The sequence below is a fragment of the Amblyomma mixtum genome, chromosome 3 (assembly GCF_055824585.1).
Source record: "Amblyomma mixtum isolate Tamu chromosome 3, ASM5582458v1, whole genome shotgun sequence".
In the NCBI taxonomy this organism is placed as follows: Eukaryota; Metazoa; Arthropoda; class Arachnida; order Ixodida; family Ixodidae; genus Amblyomma; species Amblyomma mixtum.
Genome location: NC_143014.1, coordinates 290,322,834 through 290,342,040, shown reverse-complemented (window position 1 = coordinate 290,342,040; position 19,207 = coordinate 290,322,834). Strand labels below are relative to the sequence as shown.

Genomic DNA, 19,207 nt, shown 5'->3' with positions numbered 1-19,207 from the left:
GCTCTCCCCTTTCTTTCCCTTCCCTTTTCCTGTCCTCTCCCTGTCTTTTTATTCCCACTAGCCACAGCTAAGGTGCTTCAGGTTTCGATGGCAGATGCCGCGGCTAGGAATGTCTTTTCCTTCCATTGTTGTTTATTTTTATTTATAAATAGCCACTAACAACAACCACATGTTTGGCAAGCTCTTGGTTGTTAGGGGAAGGCAGTTTTCCCACGAGGCTTTTGGTGGGTTGTGAATGGGCAGCTTAGGGGGTCTTGCATATTTTCATACGCAGGGTACATGCGGGTTCTTGAAAACCTTCAAAACCCTTGAATTGAGGGTCCGGGAATTTTCGTGGGGTCCTTGAAAGCCCTTGAATTTTGGTTTGGTGAGAAAGATGGCCGTGGAAAAACGCTAGGATCCTTTAATTTTTTTTTTACAAATTATCTTGTTGGAGATAACTTTACCGGAATCCCACCTCTGCGGCTTTGATCGCCGTCCCTTCAACAAGAGCTCTGCGTAAATGTAGACGAAGCCCCACTGTCTCCGCCCGACACTGCACATGGCTTCCATCACCCCGTAAGCTGCCCCAAAAGCAAGGTTTGGGCGCGAAGCGAAAAGTGACAGTGCGAACGCGGTTTGGGCATGGGACCTGGTGCGCTGTAATCGTAAGGAGCCTACACAGTTGCAATGCAAGCAGTTCACCGGCACACAGCAAGCACGCTTGCGTCACTCCAATAACGCAACGTAGGATTCACCTAAAGCCATTCTGTAAAATTTTCTGTCCACCATAAAAAAGCTGTTATAAGGGCTTCAGCATCTGTGCCGCCATGCAGGAAATTTTCCTTCATGCAGGCAACTGTGATCGAGCACCGCTTGGCTCGCTATACATACGTAAAGTTCGCACCAGAAAAGTCGAAATAGCTTTCTTATTAAAATGCTTTCGAGCAAAGACTGAGCATGCTGGCTCAGGTGCCAATCTTTTCGAAATGATGCCACGCGCAGGCGCATCTGGCGCCAGACTACGGTGCTGCTTGGCCACCGTAGTCGTTGCTAGGCCTAGCCTGTTTCGCACCGAAACCGCAGCCGACGGCGTGTCTAAAGCGGCCAGAGTTGAATGAAAGGTCTGCTTTTGGTACGGGCAGATGTGAGATCCATCAGCTTATAATAAAATAAATATGAGGTCAAGTTCCACGATGCTTTTAACAGCTAAGCTTGCAGATGCAGGACAGATGTGAGGTGCAACTGTGGGTAGAAACGACAGAAATGTGTTGGTATCGCAGTTGCCGCTCTTACTAGCAACTCGTTATTGATAAACGGCCCTCAAGAGAGGTTTATTTTTTACGTTAAAAGTCTCTTGTGCAGTACATGCTAGATACGTAAGATGTAAAAAATGTTTCTTTATTAAAATGCTGTGTTGCTGAGTCCTTGAAATAAATAGTCGTGGGTCCTTGGAAGTCCTTGAAAATCCTTGAGTTTCATGGCTGAAAACCAGCATGAACCCTACATACCGTGTCTCGGGGAGGGTGGTAAGGGTACTGCTCAAAAGATTCATGTTGGAAGCTGGCCGGGGGGCAAGTTGATTTTATGGCGCTGGAAAGGTGTCTGTGAGTACCCTTGTAAGTACCCTGCGTAGGGGAAATTCTCAACTGACACAAGCCTCAGCGGACACCCATTACTTGTGTGGCAGTGTCCCCAAACCTGCTGAAGCTGGAGGGATTTGTAGATGCAAAATCTATCAGCTTTCCGCCTTATGGATTCCAGTGTATGCATACCTGGTTTACATTAATTTTGAATGCATTTGATTTTGTAGCTTCTACCTTAAATTTTCTTTTTTTGGCGCGGACAGTAGATTAAAGTGGATTAAGAAAAAAATCTCGCATTAAACAAATTTAGCATTTTTTTGTTTCATATACAGTAATGCCTTGTTACAACAAAGTCAGCGGGACGGCGGAAAAATTCGTTATACCACAACTGCGAGGAAGCTGGCGGACGCCGTGTGGCGAGCACATGACATCCGCCAGCTGCGGCAGTTGCTAGGCAGCAGCTCAAGGTTGGTATCTATGCCTTCTCGGAGTACCGCCACAGCGAAGTCGCAAGTTCATGGCCAGTGTAGCTTTTGCTACAAAATTTGCTCTTATCACAGTCGTTACCTTTGCCAGCAACTCAATATTGGTCAGCGATCCTCAAACATGATACAGTTTTCACATTTATTATACCAGAGCTTATTATTTATATCAAGAACAAGCTTTAGCTCATTTTTGTGACGCCGGCAGACGGGATCCAGGCTGGTCGACAGGCTGGCAGACTCGGCGTACTTCACGTTCGCACAAGAAAATATAAAACAGCCATGCTACCATAAAGTCGGCCACCTAGATTCGAGGAACGACAGCATGCCTGCGCAAGAGTGGAGCTTTCACCAACGATGCTGCCTGCAGGAACGCCGGATGACAAACGGCATGCTACTCCCTGACTGCCCTGGTCGTCGCTAAGCCTAGAGCTGGGTTGGCATTGATGCCGCAGTTGATAGCGGTTCGGGACTGGCCAGCAGTCAAATAAAGGCGCTACACTCGGCACCCCTTTCCTGTCAGCCTGTCCCATAATAAAAGATGTGTTAGATTTCCATGACGCCTTCAGCAACGCAGCTAGCTGACAGCAGGCTAACCACACCAGGCAGGAGCAGTACCAAAGTGGCCATTGGATGAAATTTGCTTGTACTGCACTCATCACCCTACCAGAAACTCGGTATTGGCCAACGATCATCAGAAATGATGCATTTTTGACATTAATCTATCCCAAGGCTTGCTATGAATGTGAACAAACAATACTATTGCCTTTTTGAGACGCTGGCGGCCGGCATCAAGGCTGACAAGCCAGCCTGGCTCAGAGGAGCGCACCCTATATCATCACGACGCTGCCGCTCTCCGAGCTCATATTTTCTGCCGCTTCCAGTCATTGCGTTTGCCGCGAGCGGATCGTCGTTGACATCTAGCAGGTTGGACGCAGGTGACGAGCTGCGATCGGATGTTGCGACGCCTTTCTCAACGGCGCGCCGCAGTGAATCGCACTCGCTTTTCGCACATGTGTCCCCATCTTAACAACAAAATTCATTGACCGTACGACGCATTTAGACCGTTAATCTGGTCGGATGGCGCGAATCGAGCATGACTGGCCACTTTTCCGTATCCAAGACACCGCGGTTTTCTGGCATCGCACCTTAATCGAGCATGACTAGCCACTTTTCCGCATCCAAGACACCGCGGTTTTCTGGCATCGCAAAGCGCGAGGAAAACCTTATTTTCATGTGGATTCTATCACGGGGGCACCAGCGATGTGCTTCTAACCGAGATTAATGGTTTGGGCGTGCTGCACCATGGAATTTGGCCCCGCTGAGCTGGGGACACTTGGCACTCGCTTAGCACCCGTTACTAGGCAGGCCACCGATCGTGGGTTTGGTACTTTTGTGGCCTATTCTACTCCTGCATGAGTCTAATTCGTGAGCGGTATTAATTTGCCACTGCATGTGCCACCACGGCGGCGATGCCTCCGCTTGCCACTTCGCTCTAAGCGGGTCAAGCTCTTCATGCGGTTCGAGTAATGCGACTTAAAAAGCATGTGTTTTGGTCGGGACCGGAAGAAATTTCGAATGAAGCAATTTTGTTATAACGAGGGATTACTGCACCAACATCACACAGAAAAGTAAACAGCATAACAAGATTGATCAAAACCCATCTATGTTCAGAGTTCTTTTTTTTTGTCCTTCGCCTGTTTGAACTAGTTCGATGAGGTCCGAACTGGTTCGAACGAGAACGGAATGTTGCGCTGGAGTCCGAAAGGTGGGAACCCGAACCGAACCTGGAAAAATTCTGGCTCGACTCTCAGGTAGAAAGGGGGAGGGGGTTACATAATTGCGGAAGTGTTGCAGTGTTGAGTGGTAAGTAGTAAGTAGATGTTCTAAAGCTGGACCTTAGTGGAAGGCCTCCTTTTCACCTTCAAAAGTGAAGAAGAGACAGGTGGCTTTCAGTGCGTCCCAGTTTGCAGTGGAAGGCTGCGCTGGAGTTGCGAAGGACGTGCTATCACCTGTAAGCATGGTCGGAAGGCTGGAAAATATAGCAGCATGTGGCCATTCCGTGAATGCTGCTTTTTGATAAAAATGGTTACCTAACCTCTGCAACTTGCATGTTCACACTTGTGAGTCGCAGGGCTACTCAACTGTTTATGTTGAGAAGCATTAGTCTCCACGACAATTGCCTTTTGCCCAATTTTCCGGCCTTCTGATCCCGAGTCGCAAGCCACTATATGAGTGGGCTTTTTGGCGATATCATGTGTCGATAACAGACCAGTATTGACTTCATACATGGTTGCAGTCTTGTTTTGAAGCATTTTATGGTTTATGGGGGTGTAACGCCTCAAAGCGACTCAGGCTAGGGGGGGCGTCGTAGTGAAGGGCTCCGGAAATTTCGTCCACGTGGGGATCTTTAAAGGGGTGGAGACACCAAATTTGTGGTTCGCGCGTTCTTAGTTTCAAACGTTTCTTATGGCTCCAGGAAGCATGATACACACTCAAAGATTCATATATTCACAGTGAATAATTTATTATAGCATTTTTAGGTGAACGATTTTCGGTTTCGGTTTCGGAACGCCGAGTTGTACAGTGACGTCACAGAGGGGGAAGATCAACTGCTTCGCTTGGTCACGTGGGCCCACAAAAGTTGTGACGTACCTACTGCTGCATCGTCTGCTTTCTCACACACGTGCTGACCAGCGCATGAAAACAAACAACTGCATGTTTAGTCCCAGCAGCTCGGATTCTGACAGATCTGCTTCCAATGAGTGAGGACATCGACTTTTTTTTTGTTCGCACGCTAATATCGCCTTCGCGGGTTCGCGTGAGGATGCAAAACACTTTGCAAAATGCCAGTAAGCACCGCTGCGCCGCTCTACCCAAGCTGCGCCCAAAACCGGTGTCACACTTCGCTGCCGTGCAGCAGTACCTGAGCGGTGCTTGGGATGGTGTACAAATATCACAAGAAAAGACAAGATCGCCTTGTTATCAGAACTGCCAGCTATACTCGAGCAGCGACAAAGCATGTCTGCTTATGTTGGGAGCTTTCGGCAACGGCACCGCTCGCGGGCGCTCCGGGTGACGAGCTCTGCTGCTGGCCAGCGCTCAGAAACGTGCTCCGCTCGGCACCCCTTTACTGTGAACTCGTCCCATAATAAAAGACATGTTCGATTTACACGACGTCTTCAGCAACAGAGCTAGCAGACGGCAGGCGAACCGCACCAGGTAGCAGCAGCACATAACCGGCTATGGGATGAAATTTGCTTGCATCGCAGTCATCACTTCTACCAGGAACTCGGTATTTGTCAACGATCGTCAGAAACGATGCATTTTTGATATTCATATATCCCAGGGTTTGCTATGAACGTGAACAAACAATACTATCGCGTTCTTCAGATGCCGGCGTTCGGCACGAAGACTGGCGCAGGCCGCCCGGCTCCAAGGAGTGCGCCCTATGTCATCATGACGCTGCCGCTTCCCGTCGTTGCTGTTGCCGCGAGCGGCACGCCGTTAACATCTAGCAGGCCGGACGTAGGCAATGAGCTGCAAGCGGACGTTGCGACGCTGTTCGCAACGGCGCGCCGCAAACCGAGCGAGCAAACGCAGCTCGCTGGTGCTACTGGCGCGTCGACTGCGCTCACGCGGCTGTACTCCGCTCATCGTACGTCACTGTATTTTGGTATGACGTTACTAAAACTTTAATTTTTCTACACCCCTTGTGACGTCATGGTTGATGGCGCTAGCGATGGGTCTAAATCGTGAGAGTGAGCATTTAGGTAATCTTTGGAACCGAATTAAAATATTTTTTAAACGTTTGTTGCGTCCAACACCTGGCTGTGAGTGCCCTTGCATACATAGGAATCCCATAGCAGGCTTTTTATAGCTTCAAAATTTGGTGTCTCCACCCCTTTAACATGCACTTACATTGTACAGTGCGCGGGCTTCTAGAATTTCGCTTCTATTGAAATTCGATCGCCACGGCCGGGATCGAACCCGCATCCTTTGGGTTAGCAGCTGAGCGCCATAATCACTGAGCCACCGCAGCAGAATTTTGACGCGTTTCGGCAAGGTAAACTCCGCAGATGGACGGCATTTCTAAATTACTGCACCGTTGAACTCTGCGGAAGTGTAACTTGGATTGACTCCTGCTACCAATTTTGCAGAATGTGACGTAGAAGGCACTGGAAAACTGAGACAAAGACACTCGGCAAACATCAGCGAACACTTCAATTCACTGGTTTAGCACACGTGGTTTTGTGCACGACTGTGGTTTCGGAGTGCCGGAGACAGTGCGATGTACCTGATTCACTGTATCTTGGCACTGGTCATGTCATCCATTGCTCAGCAGCAAAAGCTAACATAGCAAGCTACTGAGGTCTTCAAAATCGGTAGCTACAGTCAGCAGTCAGGTACATATCTCGAAGGTCATGCAGCTAGTTGCCACTGCTATGCTGCTGCTAACATGGAGAAAGAGACCCCTCCATCATCCGGCCATTTTACCCTCTCGACATCTCCTCCAATGAGGTGGTGCAGTCTCGTAGGTGCTTTAGTGGCAGGCATTACAGTTAGCGAGCTATGTTTTACATAGACTCTTATGGAGTGTGGGCGGACCATGTTGCACTGTTCAAATCATCTAGAAGTTCAAATTAATGAAGTTTGAATTGTCGTCCTTTCAGTGTATATGGTGAAAGGTGCATGACATGTTTCAGCATCCTAGCAGAGACACTAATGATGGATATGTGTGATAGCTGCTTGGATAACAGGTCACTTTGAAAGCTGGATTAGCTGGCTGGTCGTTTAGTTGGCCTGTTCCTTTGTAGCGCTTCAAGTGGTAACAGTGTGTGGCTACCACGCTGCCTTTTCTGCAGGAGATAGCGGCAAGGTCAGGTACGCCTCCAGGCGCCGATCCATTGGTCTGGGCCCTGGCCACATTCCCCAACACGGCTCTGGCGGCACATACAGCAGGACCAGGTGATGCTCAATTGCATGTGCTGGCACTGTGTGTTTACTTTGCACGTGGTCTCCTCATGTGGTTGAGATTGCCCCAGAGACACAGAACCGAGCAGGCAGTTTTACTTGCAGTACTTCCCTCACCAAAAACAGTGCCTCTGGGGCTTGTGATTATTGGTGGGGTGCCACGGAACGTGTTGAATGCAGGAAACAGTACGATGTGGAAAAACAGATTGGAGGTTGTACAGTTTAGCGAAATTAATTTCATCTACACAGCGCTGTCCATGCACACACGTGCATCACATTCTTCAGCCTGTGAGCCACAAAGCGTTCAACATACAAGGCAGTTTATTTATAGAGATAGACCAGGTACGGGGTCACAATATTGCATGAAGGAAGCTTATTTGCTGTATAGGAAACAGTAAGCACATCACTTGCCCCTATGCTGCCTTCCTTTTCGATGAAATGTGCTTCTAGCGATTTCTGTGGGATACTTGAGGCCCCTATATTTCCGTGTTTCTACTAAAATTCATGGCTTTTAGCATTTTTTGCAAAATTGTTTGTTATCAGTAACATTTTCTTCTTTTGATCGTATTGTGTTTGTGGTCATCAGCAGGAATAATAGAATGATAGGAATTTGAATTTATTAGTCAGAGTTCTCTTTAAAGGCAGAACCTGGCAACAAATGAAGTTCTGCTGATGTCTTGACATGCTTGTTACCCCACCTGCTCAAGCCAGCTACTGCTTCAAGTGCTGTGGCTCTGGTAGCAGCATGCTCACACGCTTGTATGGAAAGAGTCACAATATTGACGCCTGTCAAAGTAGTGTTACTGTAGTCATACGATTATGACACCAGTTCCCTGCAGGGGCGTCTGCTACATGCAGATGTTGGTGAGTTGCGATACCATGGGTTCCTGAGCATCCGCATGGACATCCCCACAGTGGGATGATGGTGAGCAGGGCCACCACGGACCCAAGCACCCATGCTTAGCCGTGTGTGGCTTCGCCCTGTCCGGGGAAAAGGAGATACTGATGGTTGAGCCGATGCCGAGCGTTTGAACCTTTAAGGCCCCTCGGCCGAGGCAACACAAAGCACTTCGTCCTGTGTGTTCGTCCCATTTTTTTGATAGCGCTCACCAATATCTTCAAGAATGTATTTCCAACTAGCCCCAGTAGTAGCTCTTTTGACACCACTGTGGCCCCAGCTTCCCGTAGGTGGCACCTCCGCCCTGACCCGACCGCGGGAAATCAGCAGTCGCCTTTTCCTATCCTCCCCTCTATCTTTCACTTTCCTACCTCTTTCTTACAACTGTCCTGTCTCCTCCTCTCTTGTTTTTTTTTTCACTTTTCATAGGCGACTGGTTAACCTTTGATACCCTGTAACCATAGTTTTGTGGAAGAGAGGATGATAAGTTTACCCTTCTATTACTTGTTTTTATCAGGAGAAACCAGTGGCATCCATTTAAAGAAGTTGTCTCTACATCCCTCAAAAAGTTTATCACAAGGATCTTGCGTAATATATTGTATAAGAGGTCAAAGGCTTGTTTTGCATGAGAACTGGTCACCTTTGTGATTGAAATGCAGAAATGCAGATTCTATGAAGCTTTCCTAATTGTGACTTCAGTGATAATTTAGTCCAAGATTATCTTCCCTGTCATAAATATAGTAACTTGTAACGGGATCTGGAAAAAGTTTGTTAGTTGAAGTTTTTAATACCAATATTTCACTGTATTTTTATTGTTGACATATACACCTCACGCTGTCTTGTGGTATATTGCCTCTGTTCTTGATGAGACAAGCTTCCAAGAGTTCTTCGGCCTGTGTGATCTCGGTCCAGCCCTAGTGTTGTGCACAGTTGAAGCCACCATAGCACAGTGACAAATGAGCTTGCTCAGGAATGGTTTTGACAGTCGGCTACCTTCCCCACGATCAAAACACCATGTGGCCGTTATGGGCTTTCCGGTGGGATTTTAGTAGTATCTTTTAGTCTTTTTCAGTGGTCGGGCATATGGCTTTTTGTCTTTCTTACCGCATCCAAAGTGTGCACAAGGCTTTGAAATTCTTGAAAATCTTCAAATTGAAATATCTGATTTTCAAGACCCTTGAAAGTCCTTAAAAATCATAAATATATGAAAATCGTGATTTGCAGTAAGAAGCTCTTCAGATGCGTGAATAAAAAGAAAATTGTTTTTTGAAGCGAATAGCTTCACTAGGCTCGTCAACACCGCGCTTCGCGTGGGCCACCCCTGGGCGCCGCCGCAGCACGCCCTTTTTCCTCCTCGCCAACCCCTCCGTTCTCCTCCTCGCCACCGATTTACCCCTTGCCGCTGCTGCACGGTCTCCGACGCCGTCCCAAGAGAAGGTTCTTTCACAAGGCGTTGCGAGAACGCACGCGTGTGCGGCGGCGGCCGTAGAAGAGGCGCAGACATTCGCCATGGGAGGAAGAAGACCCAGAAGTGGTAGCGAGGGAGTTGGCTCAAAATCTACACCGCTATCGTGGTGCTCCCAGTGCATTGTGTGCGAATTGCGACAGCTATGACGTCAAACAAAGCGTAACTGCAGCTTTTCGCTTGTATATCCAGGCTTAACCAGGGCTAAGCCACTGCCAATTTTTTTTCTCGATGCATATGTTTGTACTTCATGTCTAAAATTTCACCATGAAAGCTTCGCAAGCTTGGCAGATGCACTTGAGATGGCTGGCCACGTTGAGGCCATTGCTATTTCCGGCCGTTCAGTAATTCCGGCAACCTTGATTTCAGCTGCTGGCTTGTGGTGGTTTTGCGTTGCATATGTGCAAAACCCAAAGACTGTACTGTGGAGCATTTGGGTAGTTTTCCGGATGTGGATCCAGCAATCCTGCAGTGCATAAAAATTCCCAGAAAGTGTAAATTTCAAAGCTCATGGCTCAGTAATGGTGAATACACGCACTAGGGGGTTCTGGATGCTATGAACCTGTGTAGAGGGAAATGCGTGCTATGGGGTAAATGCTTCAACCTGGCTGTCACAGGTCAGTCTGCACTGAAAAGCCACATGAAAAGTGCAAAACACAGCTCTTGTATGAAATGAGCAGTGGCGGGTTTGGTATGCAAACACTTGTTTAACTGCCAGCACAAATGATCGACTAGTCAATACTTCATCACAGGCATCTGACATTAACAGCACGTGCTGCGTGAACGTATTGGTTACTGATGTCAACGGAATTTAGTGGATGTTGAAGATGCAGTGGTTCCTTGTAAATCCCGTAAAAGGGCCTTGAAAGCCCTTGAATTTCTCTGATTCTTTTTTTTTTATGTGGAGCATGTACAATCCTTTTGTGTGCTTATGTGCTTATTTTAAAAGCAGCTTGCTCAGAGAAATGAGCTCTCGGGGTTTTTTTAGCAGGTGTATGTGGTGAGGGGCTGGTGTATTTGGTACAGCTGAGCCGCTATTTGCCTGGCACACAGCAGAGCCACAGTGGAGGGTGTACTGCAGGCACCCCACCAGAGGGGAACCAGCCTCATCTTCTGAACATGTCTAAAACAGTGTGCTGTAACAAAGCACGGTTTTTCGCTTGAAGTTTGGCTCTTCTCTTAATTGTGGTTCAGTTTTGTTTGGGTGTGATTCTGCTTATTGGTATTGGTGATCCCTGTTACTAGAGGTCCATGTACCGGTGCAGATAGAAGTAAATAGAGCACGCTATGGCCTTCAAACTTTATTTATTACTTGTCTAATGGAAATTAAACATTGAATGGGAGGTATGGTAGTGGTTGCTGGTACAGTTGCTCATAGAAACCGTGTGACTCGGTTTCTGCTAGGACAGTTGTGACTGCATGTAGAACAGAACAGCATGCTATGTTTACTTACGTCCACACCTGTACATATTTTCCCTTTGATTCTTGATTTTGTTGGTAACTGGTCGGTGATACATTTTCATGTACCGCTTATGTGCTACTGTTCAAACTGAAGCTGCACAAGGAACTTTTAGCAGGGAAAGCATGCACTTAATTCTGTAAATAAACAAAACTTCAATTCAGGGGCGCATTCTAGATTGTAGGTCGTTGCAGAGACTCACTCGACCCATGGTGTCTCTTGCAGTACCTGAGGCTGTCCGAGCCAACCTTGGGCGCATGCAGGCACCTGCTGTGCCTCTGGTTGCACCACAAGAAGAGGCAATGCATGAGACAGGTAAGCTGGGCATAAAATCTCAGATCGAGAGAGTTTTGGATGAGCAAACCTTGCAGCTTTCCTGTGTACCCCTTCAATTGTGATTACTTTAAAGGTGCACTGAAGACGAATCTGAACTCGTGTTTCTACCATGAGGACTCGTTCTACCCATTCCGAGCATTCTTAGAAACTTCTATTATTGTCCTGTGCAGCTGATTTTCATAATTTAAACGCTTTAAACTTCCCGGCTCCCTCCTTTTTTTGAACTCACTACAGATGATAGAAGGAATCAACTAATGCATGGAGTGCCTTTCAGATAGTTTCGTGGCGGCTTTGCTTTCACTTTTATTTTGTTTTTTAGGTTTCCATAAATAAATAGATCCAGTCAGAGGCTACATAGCCGCAAATTAGGCCCGCAGAAATAAAAATGCTCATGGACTCTTTGCTTTAGCCGATCGCTACATATCACTCCACTGATGGCAGAGCGGCAAGCTATCACAGAACTGGCTGAAAGGTTGGTTGACTCCTCCCACCGTCTGTAGTGAGTTCAAAAAAAAAAGGTAGGAGCCGGGACTTTCAATCCGATTTAAGTTATGGAAATAGGCCGCACAGGGCAATAATTTTCTAACAGGTCGCAAACAGCACATGTGTATTGAGGTCATGGTTAAATTATGAATAGTAAGCAATGACTTCTACTCTGCACAGTTTATGGGATGTGGAAGAGCAAATGTCTGCATGTGCGAATTTCATGATGGGAGTATTGGTGAGCATTACACCTAAGCACTATATCTAGTCTTTTTCGTGGGTGGTGAACCTATCCTATGGGTAAAAAAACTCACAGACTGTGTCAGTTTCAAAAGTTGCTGTAAGCATGAAATGTGTTGCAGGGAAGGCGCAGTGTTTTCTAGGACTCATAGACACTGATAGCTGCACTGGATTCCTGGGGAGCATCCCACTTCAACCGCTTTTCTTTTCTAAGCTTTCCTTCGCGAACAACAGTGCGCTCGACTTTCCTTACCGCTTTTTGTGTAAGGGGAACCAAGTGACCAGAGCTGGTTACCAGCCGTGCTGATGGATGGCGCTATGGGACCTTTGTTGCCGGTCCGCACATTACATAATGACGTCAACTCACACGATGCTGTCGCCTCGCTTGTCAAGTGCCACCAGGATTGCATGTGCTCCTCTTGGGCTGCAGGGCAGAACTTCAGCTCCTTCACGCCACGCGCTGGCATTTCTTTTCACTGCAGGGCCATAAAGATGCTGTTGTTGATGCATGCGCTGCTGTGGCGGCAGCGCAGGATGTAGGCACCAGGAGTGGGTGAACTGAAAATTTCGCCAGTGTTTGTTTAGGTTCGGCGCATGCATGTTGTGCTACATTCTGGCACCAAGGTCACCGGTGGCCGACAATGGGAGCTAAGAGCATTTGATGCTTAAAAGTGCAGTTTTTTGATGAGAAGAAAGAATATGGTCTCGTCAGTGTCGAGCCTCATTACTCAATGTTCATACCATTCAACAGTGTTGGTGGGAGGCTTTTGTTCCAAGGATTTTTTGTTTCTGTCATGCACTTTTTCTTGTTGCCTGCAGTTTGAAAGGTGCAATTTCTAAACTTTTCAGTAGAAGAGAATTGTGTAGGATTAAAGTGGCTGCTGTAGAAGCAGTGCACAGAAGTGCACAGAAGGGCTTCGCCCATTCCATCTCCTCACCACTGCCTCCCTGCCACTGGCATCTGCTTAGGCAGACAGAGAGCCACCACAGGGCATCCTGGATGTTCTGTGTGTGCAGGACGATCACAGGAGCTGCGAAGCCTTGCAAATTCTATACAAGCATGTTGTTGCACTTACAAGAAAAAAGAAAATCGTAGACGGCAGTGTACATATTTTGCACACTGTGTTCAGCTACTAAGTTTCCCGGCTGATACCTTTTTTTCCCCCGATAGTCCGGGGAAAAATGTAACAGTGCAGTTGTACTGTATTTGCTTCAAAATGAACAAACCGCTATTCGCTCTAGCCTAGTTCTTATTAAGCCATCAAGTGAATGAATTTTTTTTTCGTGAATAATTTTGTACCTGTTGAGTAGATTTTCTTAAACTATGTTGGAAAATAGAGAGCACCTGCTGTTCTCCTAGAAATCTTTTAATCTGATTATGAATATTATGTTTGGTTTGGTTTATGGGGTTTAACGTGCCAAAGCAGCTCAGGCTATGAGATTATGCCGTTGTGGAGCGCTGTGGAAATTTCGGCCACCTGGGTTCTTTTAACATGCACTTACATTGTGTAGTATACAGGCATGTAGCATTTTGCATGTAGCATGGTGGTCAAAAAGCGACCACCATGGCTGGGACAGAACCTACCTCTCTCGGGTCAACAGATGAGCACCACAGTCACTGAGCCACCTCGGCGTCCAATATTTCATTCATTTAGTTTACTACATGATGTTAGGGATATTGGAAGGTAATTTTTTAATAAAGAGCAGTTTTCATTGTACGTAAAGGATCACATGGTACGGTCTTGAGGCTGTGATGCTTAGTGCATTTTGGCTGGCTGCTGCTTGAACAGTGCCTAGCGCAAGTTTGAAGCGTTTAATATTTTTTTTCATCTTATTTGCTTTAGTGAACTCTGAAAAGCACCTCCTTCGACATAAGCTATTGAGCTCTAATGAATTGCTTCTTCTTTTTTTTGCTATTATGTTTCGAGTCTCAACCTATTCACTTCTGTCCGCAAATATTCGCATTGCTTTGAACTGAAAATTCACTACTCGGACATGCCTGTTATTAAGGCATTTTGCCAAATGTCCAATAATGAATCTATCCTTTGCATGGGAGTAGTCTTTGAAAGAGCACTCTGAGGCTTGTCTGTTTGGAGGCAAGCACTGACAAGGTGGTCAGAGATCCCTTCTACAACTGCAGTGGTATGTCCATTCAGGCCTCTAGGCAAAAAAGCAAATCCAGTGCAGATTTACAAGGTCATTACACGTGTTGGTTTTATACTAGGTCGCACGTTAGCATTATGTTGAGTATAGTGCTCAAAAATTGTGTTGTGGAAATGATTGATAGCATTCCCAATAATTGCTCGGTAAGGATAAGTCGCCTATCAGTAGAAATTTGTTTTTCTCGAACGGTTCTTTTCTGACTTCACTTAATACTCGGGTGTGGTGTCAAGAGGTCTGTAATTAGTGTTCAGTACAAGTGGCCCCAGCATAAGAGTTTTAGTCACTGAAAGTGGTTGAAGTGTGTGAGTGGCAATAGAACTGCATCACAGTACATTGGAGGAGGCTCCTCCGGTGCTTGTTATCCCCGTCCTGTTGATGGTCTGAGCATTGATTTTAAAATGCTGCATCAGATGCTGCACTGATGCCGGCAGCAATGTTTGTACCCATCAGGTTGGTGGCGCAAAAACATGTCTTGCTGCTCGCAGGTTGGGAGCAAGGTATGCCCGTTGCTCAGAGGGGCATGGCACTGAGCTGTCTAAAATGAAACCCACTCACCTGGCCATTGCAGAAGTGCAAGTGCCAAGTGTGAGATGAAGTATCTTTACATCCCAGCCAGTAAAGCTTACTGCTGCATGTGTGCAGCAGCTCCTTGCTTTTATGAGTAATTCGTAAACATTGAAGTTTGTTTCACAGTTTTTGCTAATTGTTGTGCAGTTAAATATTTGACAATTCTTTCTTGATTTGATATTTGCTTCTAAAGCTGGTAGTATTTAGTAGCTACACACCCCTAGTATTTTGTCTGTGGTGTGCATTTTCCATCAGTGTCCACTATTTTGCGAAGCGCTGTGAGAGTGCAGTTTTGACAGTGCAAGTCCTAGAGTTAGCCTAGCTAATTCTGGGGTGGTACATTAAGTAGTAGCAGGGAGCGCTCTTCAGAGAAGCTCCGCAGTGAGATCTTGCAGCAGGTTGTGCGTAGCATTTGGGGTGGTGGTCTCCTGGTTGGAGTTGTTGCAGTCAGTTTGTGTTGCACTTCAAGGGCATCTGCGTTGATTTCTAATATGCAGCAAATGTTTATGTATGTTTTGCAACTAATGACAGTACAACAGCGAATTTGCTGCTGAGACTGCTGGTAAAGATATCAAGAATCAGCAGGGTTAATGTTTTTTGTTGATGTAAAGAATGTTCAAGAGAAGTGGGTGTGCTCTTGATGATAGTATCTTGCACTGGCAGGTGCCCTGGAATCTGTGAGGAAGCGGCAGCGTCGACTTGAAGGTGAGCCAAGCATACTGGCTGCATGTGCTGCTTCCTCTGCTGGGCATTTTCTCCCCACTGCCCTACAGCCAGCTCCTGCGGAAGAAGCATCATGTGATGTGCTTGTGCATGTGCAGACGTGTGCGTGTCGTGCGACGTGGTGCTGCCCAGTGGGGAAGAGAGCCAGCAGCACCCTCTGGTGGAAGGAGGCATCTGTGTTGAATGCCGGGAAAAGCTACTTGATACCCTGTTTGCCTGCTCCCCGGATGGTACAAGTGTAGGTGGTTGTTTTCTGTGACATGCATGTTTTTACCGCATCAGTAGTATAGTCCTCTTGTGCTTGTGGTAAACAAAAACAGTTGTCTGTCTTTGTGAAGCCTCCACCTTCAGGGCACCCTCTGCTGGGTGCACTGTCAGTGAAACCCCCTGAAGCATGTTTTGCAAGCAACTCAACCAAATTATTAATACGAACGCTTTAGACAGGCATAAATGAGAAAGGAAATATACTAGACAGGTTTGTGTTGATCTGAAGTATTTGCACTAGCATATTTTCTCCAGATCTGATTAAATTCACCGAGAAACAACTGTTGTTAAGTGGCAATTACTTCCACTTGAAATCCACAATGACTGGTTCGAAGCAGTGCCTCCAGTAAGCTGAATTCTTGATTAAATCTTGATTTCTGGGTACTTGCAAAGGAGACCACGTGCAGTGCAGTTCCCTTTGTGAATACTTACCAGTAACAAAGGGCTGCTAGTTGCTGCCATCTATGTTAGTGCACAGAAGCACTGTAACATGTAACATGCAGTTTGCTGTGCTTTTTGCCTGCACAGGGTCTTGTCTTTCAAGGCATGCATTTTTGATGGTATCATCTGTTAAATCAGTGCAATAATGCCAGTATTGTAGATGCTGTGTTGAGCATAGCTTACAATTGTTAAAGTGCTGTTGGAAAGCCATGCACCAATGTTCTCGCTATTCGCTGATGCAGCCTCACCGGTGACAGTTTAGATACCATTTGTGGGGTTTTAATAGGGGGAAAAAACATTTCCCCCGTTTAATCGTGGCTTACACAGTTCAAAACTGCCGGACCCCACCACATGATCGCATACCCTGCCGAGCACACGCTGACCATGGCGGGCCTTGCTCCAAGGGAACAAAGGAATGACACGCTGGCTGACACAAACAGGCATTTATTGTTATAACAGCAACGATGCCAGCTAGCAAAAAAATACGCTGAGGAATCGAGGGCGTCCAACTCACCAGCACGGTTGCAAGTGAACTTTCACCCACACTAGGGCAAGGGGAAACGAGGCTGGACGGGACGAGCTGGTGTGAGCATATTCCCACCTTGAGGCCTCGCGCCCACTCGCGAAAAGCGGAGCCCGCGGCGACACGTTTGCATGCAGCCAAATCCCCAGCTGAAGAGGGCCATTTCCCCCCGTGCGCACGCAGCAAACATGCCATCCGTGGCGCTCGTGGTGCTGCGACGCCGGCGCCCTCCCTTGCTAGTTAAAGTAACTAACACGGCTAAGGAGGGTGCATTGCGAGGAAGAGAACATCAGGGGACGAGTAAAGCGCATCCCCACATTCCCCCAGTCTTAAATAGATCCACACGCCTGCAAGTACATGCTATGGAGTAGTCTCGTGTTCCTCATGCACTTGAGGCAGGTCTTGCAGCGGAGGTCACGCCGACAGCGTCCACGCAGACTTCTGTGGTATTCCGAAGGAGGCGTGAAGGTCTTTGCTGGGACGACTCACATGGCCCGTGGACTTATGTGTCCACATGCCTGTGAAGAGAAGACTGGTTGAAAACTGCAGGACAGGATTTTGCAGTAGTCGCCAGGCTAACAGCAGGCGGAAGTGACTGCTGACTGGTCTCACAACCGCTGTCCCGTATGGATGCGCCAAACAGGATACAGGCAGCTCAGTCACAGCAGGCGGCAGCAAGACGATGTGCACAGGACAGCAAGCCTGGGTGGCTGTACTGGATCTGCAAGATTTCCGAAACACACTCCGCATGCCTTAAACGTAGGCCACGGGAGGGGAAATGGCGTCCGCAAGGGCCTCATGGCGAATGCTTAACTCGCTGTCGAGCGGCTGTGCAATGCAAAGTTTGAGTGAACAAAGCCCTTTCCTGAGTTGAACGAGACTGCTCAGTTCGTGTGAGGTTACAAAATGGCTGGGCAGCAAAGTGTGCCCCCTCTCAACACTATGGTTCAGTGGTCGTGTCCCTTCCCACATGTAGCAGGCAGCTCTGGAAAGCCTTAGGCCTCACTACCATTGTGACAATGATTCTCAACAAAAAAAGACCCGAAACAGGTTACGTGCTCGCAGCCGCGAAGAGACATCACCTCTGTGGGGTGGTACTACCCCGCTCACTGCACAAAGCAGCCTCTGAGCAGTCGGTGCTCACCTTATCGGACAGTGTTGGAGCGCCCGGTGCCGAGCTGCAATACCAGCGAGCTTGTAGTGGCACCCGTGGCCCCAGGCCACCCGGCTCCCGGAGCCGCGACTCCCGGAGTCGAAATAGAGACAGTAAAGAAAATATATACAGAAAACTCGGACCACCTACGCGGCTTCCATACTCACTCGCTTCAGGCTCAGCAACTCCACGGGCGCTAGGCCTCGCTCTCCCTCGATGCAGACCAAGTGGTTCTCGTGCTGAAGAAACTCCCAAGAAAACTTGACGAAAAATATTCTGAGCATGTAGAAAAGTTCAAACATGCTGCAGCGCAGTACACCTCGCACTCAAGAAAGCATGCTGCATATCCTAGTGATCAGAATTCACACTACAGTCTAGCACTTGTCAAGTCCAGACAGGAAGCGTTCCTCGAACCAGGCAGACAGTCGTTCAATCTTCCAAGAGCAGGCCCCACATTGGGCTGCTAGATGAGGGGTTTTAAATAGGGGGAACAAATACGTTTTCCCCGTTTAATCGCGGCTGACACAGTTCAAAACCACCGGACCCCACCCCGTGATCGCGTATGCTACCGAGTGCAAGCCGACCACGGCGGGCCTTGCTCTGAGGGAACAAAGGAACGACACACTGGCTGACACAAACAGGCATTTATTGCTAAAACAATAACAACGCCATCTAGCTACAAAATACGCTGAGAAACCGAGGACATCCGACTCACCAGCACGGTTGCGAGCGAACATTCGCTGACACTAGGGCAAGGGGAAACTCCGAGGCCGGACGGGACGAGCTGGCGGAAGCATGTTCCTACCACGAGGCCTCGCGCCCGATGGCGAAGAGCGGAGCTCACGGCGACACGTTCGCATGCGGCCAAATCCCCAGCCGAAGAGGGCAGCTTCCTAGTGCGCGTGCGGCAAACACGCCATTCATGGCACTCGTGTCGCTGCAACGCCGGCCCCCTGCTTTGTTAGTTAAAGTAACAACACGGCTATAGAGCATGCATTGTGGGGAAGCGAACCACAGAGGACAAGTAAAGCGCGTCTCCACACATTCCTTAAAAAGAAGTATATCAAGGGAGCCACTTTTTTGGGGGGGCTGAAATTCAGAAAGTCCAAGAAGAAAGCAAAACCTCTTGCATTGGAAAGAATCTGCAGTCCAGTGATGGGGATGCTGCAAGAGTTTGCATCAAAGAACCACTGAAACAGAACACGTTTAACATCCTAGTATGTCGCTTTCTGAATGTGTTCTCTTGTCGTTGAGTTGCAATGCACTTGTACTTGGAATCTTGACCTTGTCTTTGGTGATTGTCAAAATGGTAGTTTGACAGGCTTTGTTCCTTCACTGAGTTCCAATTTCTCATTTTGGGAAAGTGAATTGTGAATTGCTTTCTGGCATTGGGAAGTTGACAGGTTTCCTTTTGCAGTTATTGATCTTGGTATACAGACCACCCTCATACTAGGCGGAATTGCGGTCCTCG

The 19,207-nt window shown here is 47.6% G+C and overlaps 1 protein-coding gene across 3 annotated transcripts in view; it reads left to right on the top strand.

Annotated features, from left to right (window-relative positions):
- Positions 1–19,207, top strand: part of LOC149355137 (DNA (cytosine-5)-methyltransferase 3B-like) — a 137,968-nt gene that overhangs the window by 27,093 nt on the left and 91,668 nt on the right. For all 3 annotated transcript variants that reach the window (XR_016291463.1, XM_089583638.1, XM_089583639.1), the window contains exons 5-8: positions 6,913–7,015; positions 11,069–11,158; positions 15,296–15,337; positions 15,454–15,593. Coding sequence is in view for 2 of the 3 variants with exons in the window: in XM_089583638.1 (XP_089439764.1) it covers positions 6,913–7,015; positions 11,069–11,158; positions 15,296–15,337; positions 15,454–15,593 (375 nt within the window). In the remaining variant the exon portion in view is untranslated. The remainder of the gene's footprint in view (positions 1–6,912; positions 7,016–11,068; positions 11,159–15,295; positions 15,338–15,453; positions 15,594–19,207) is intronic.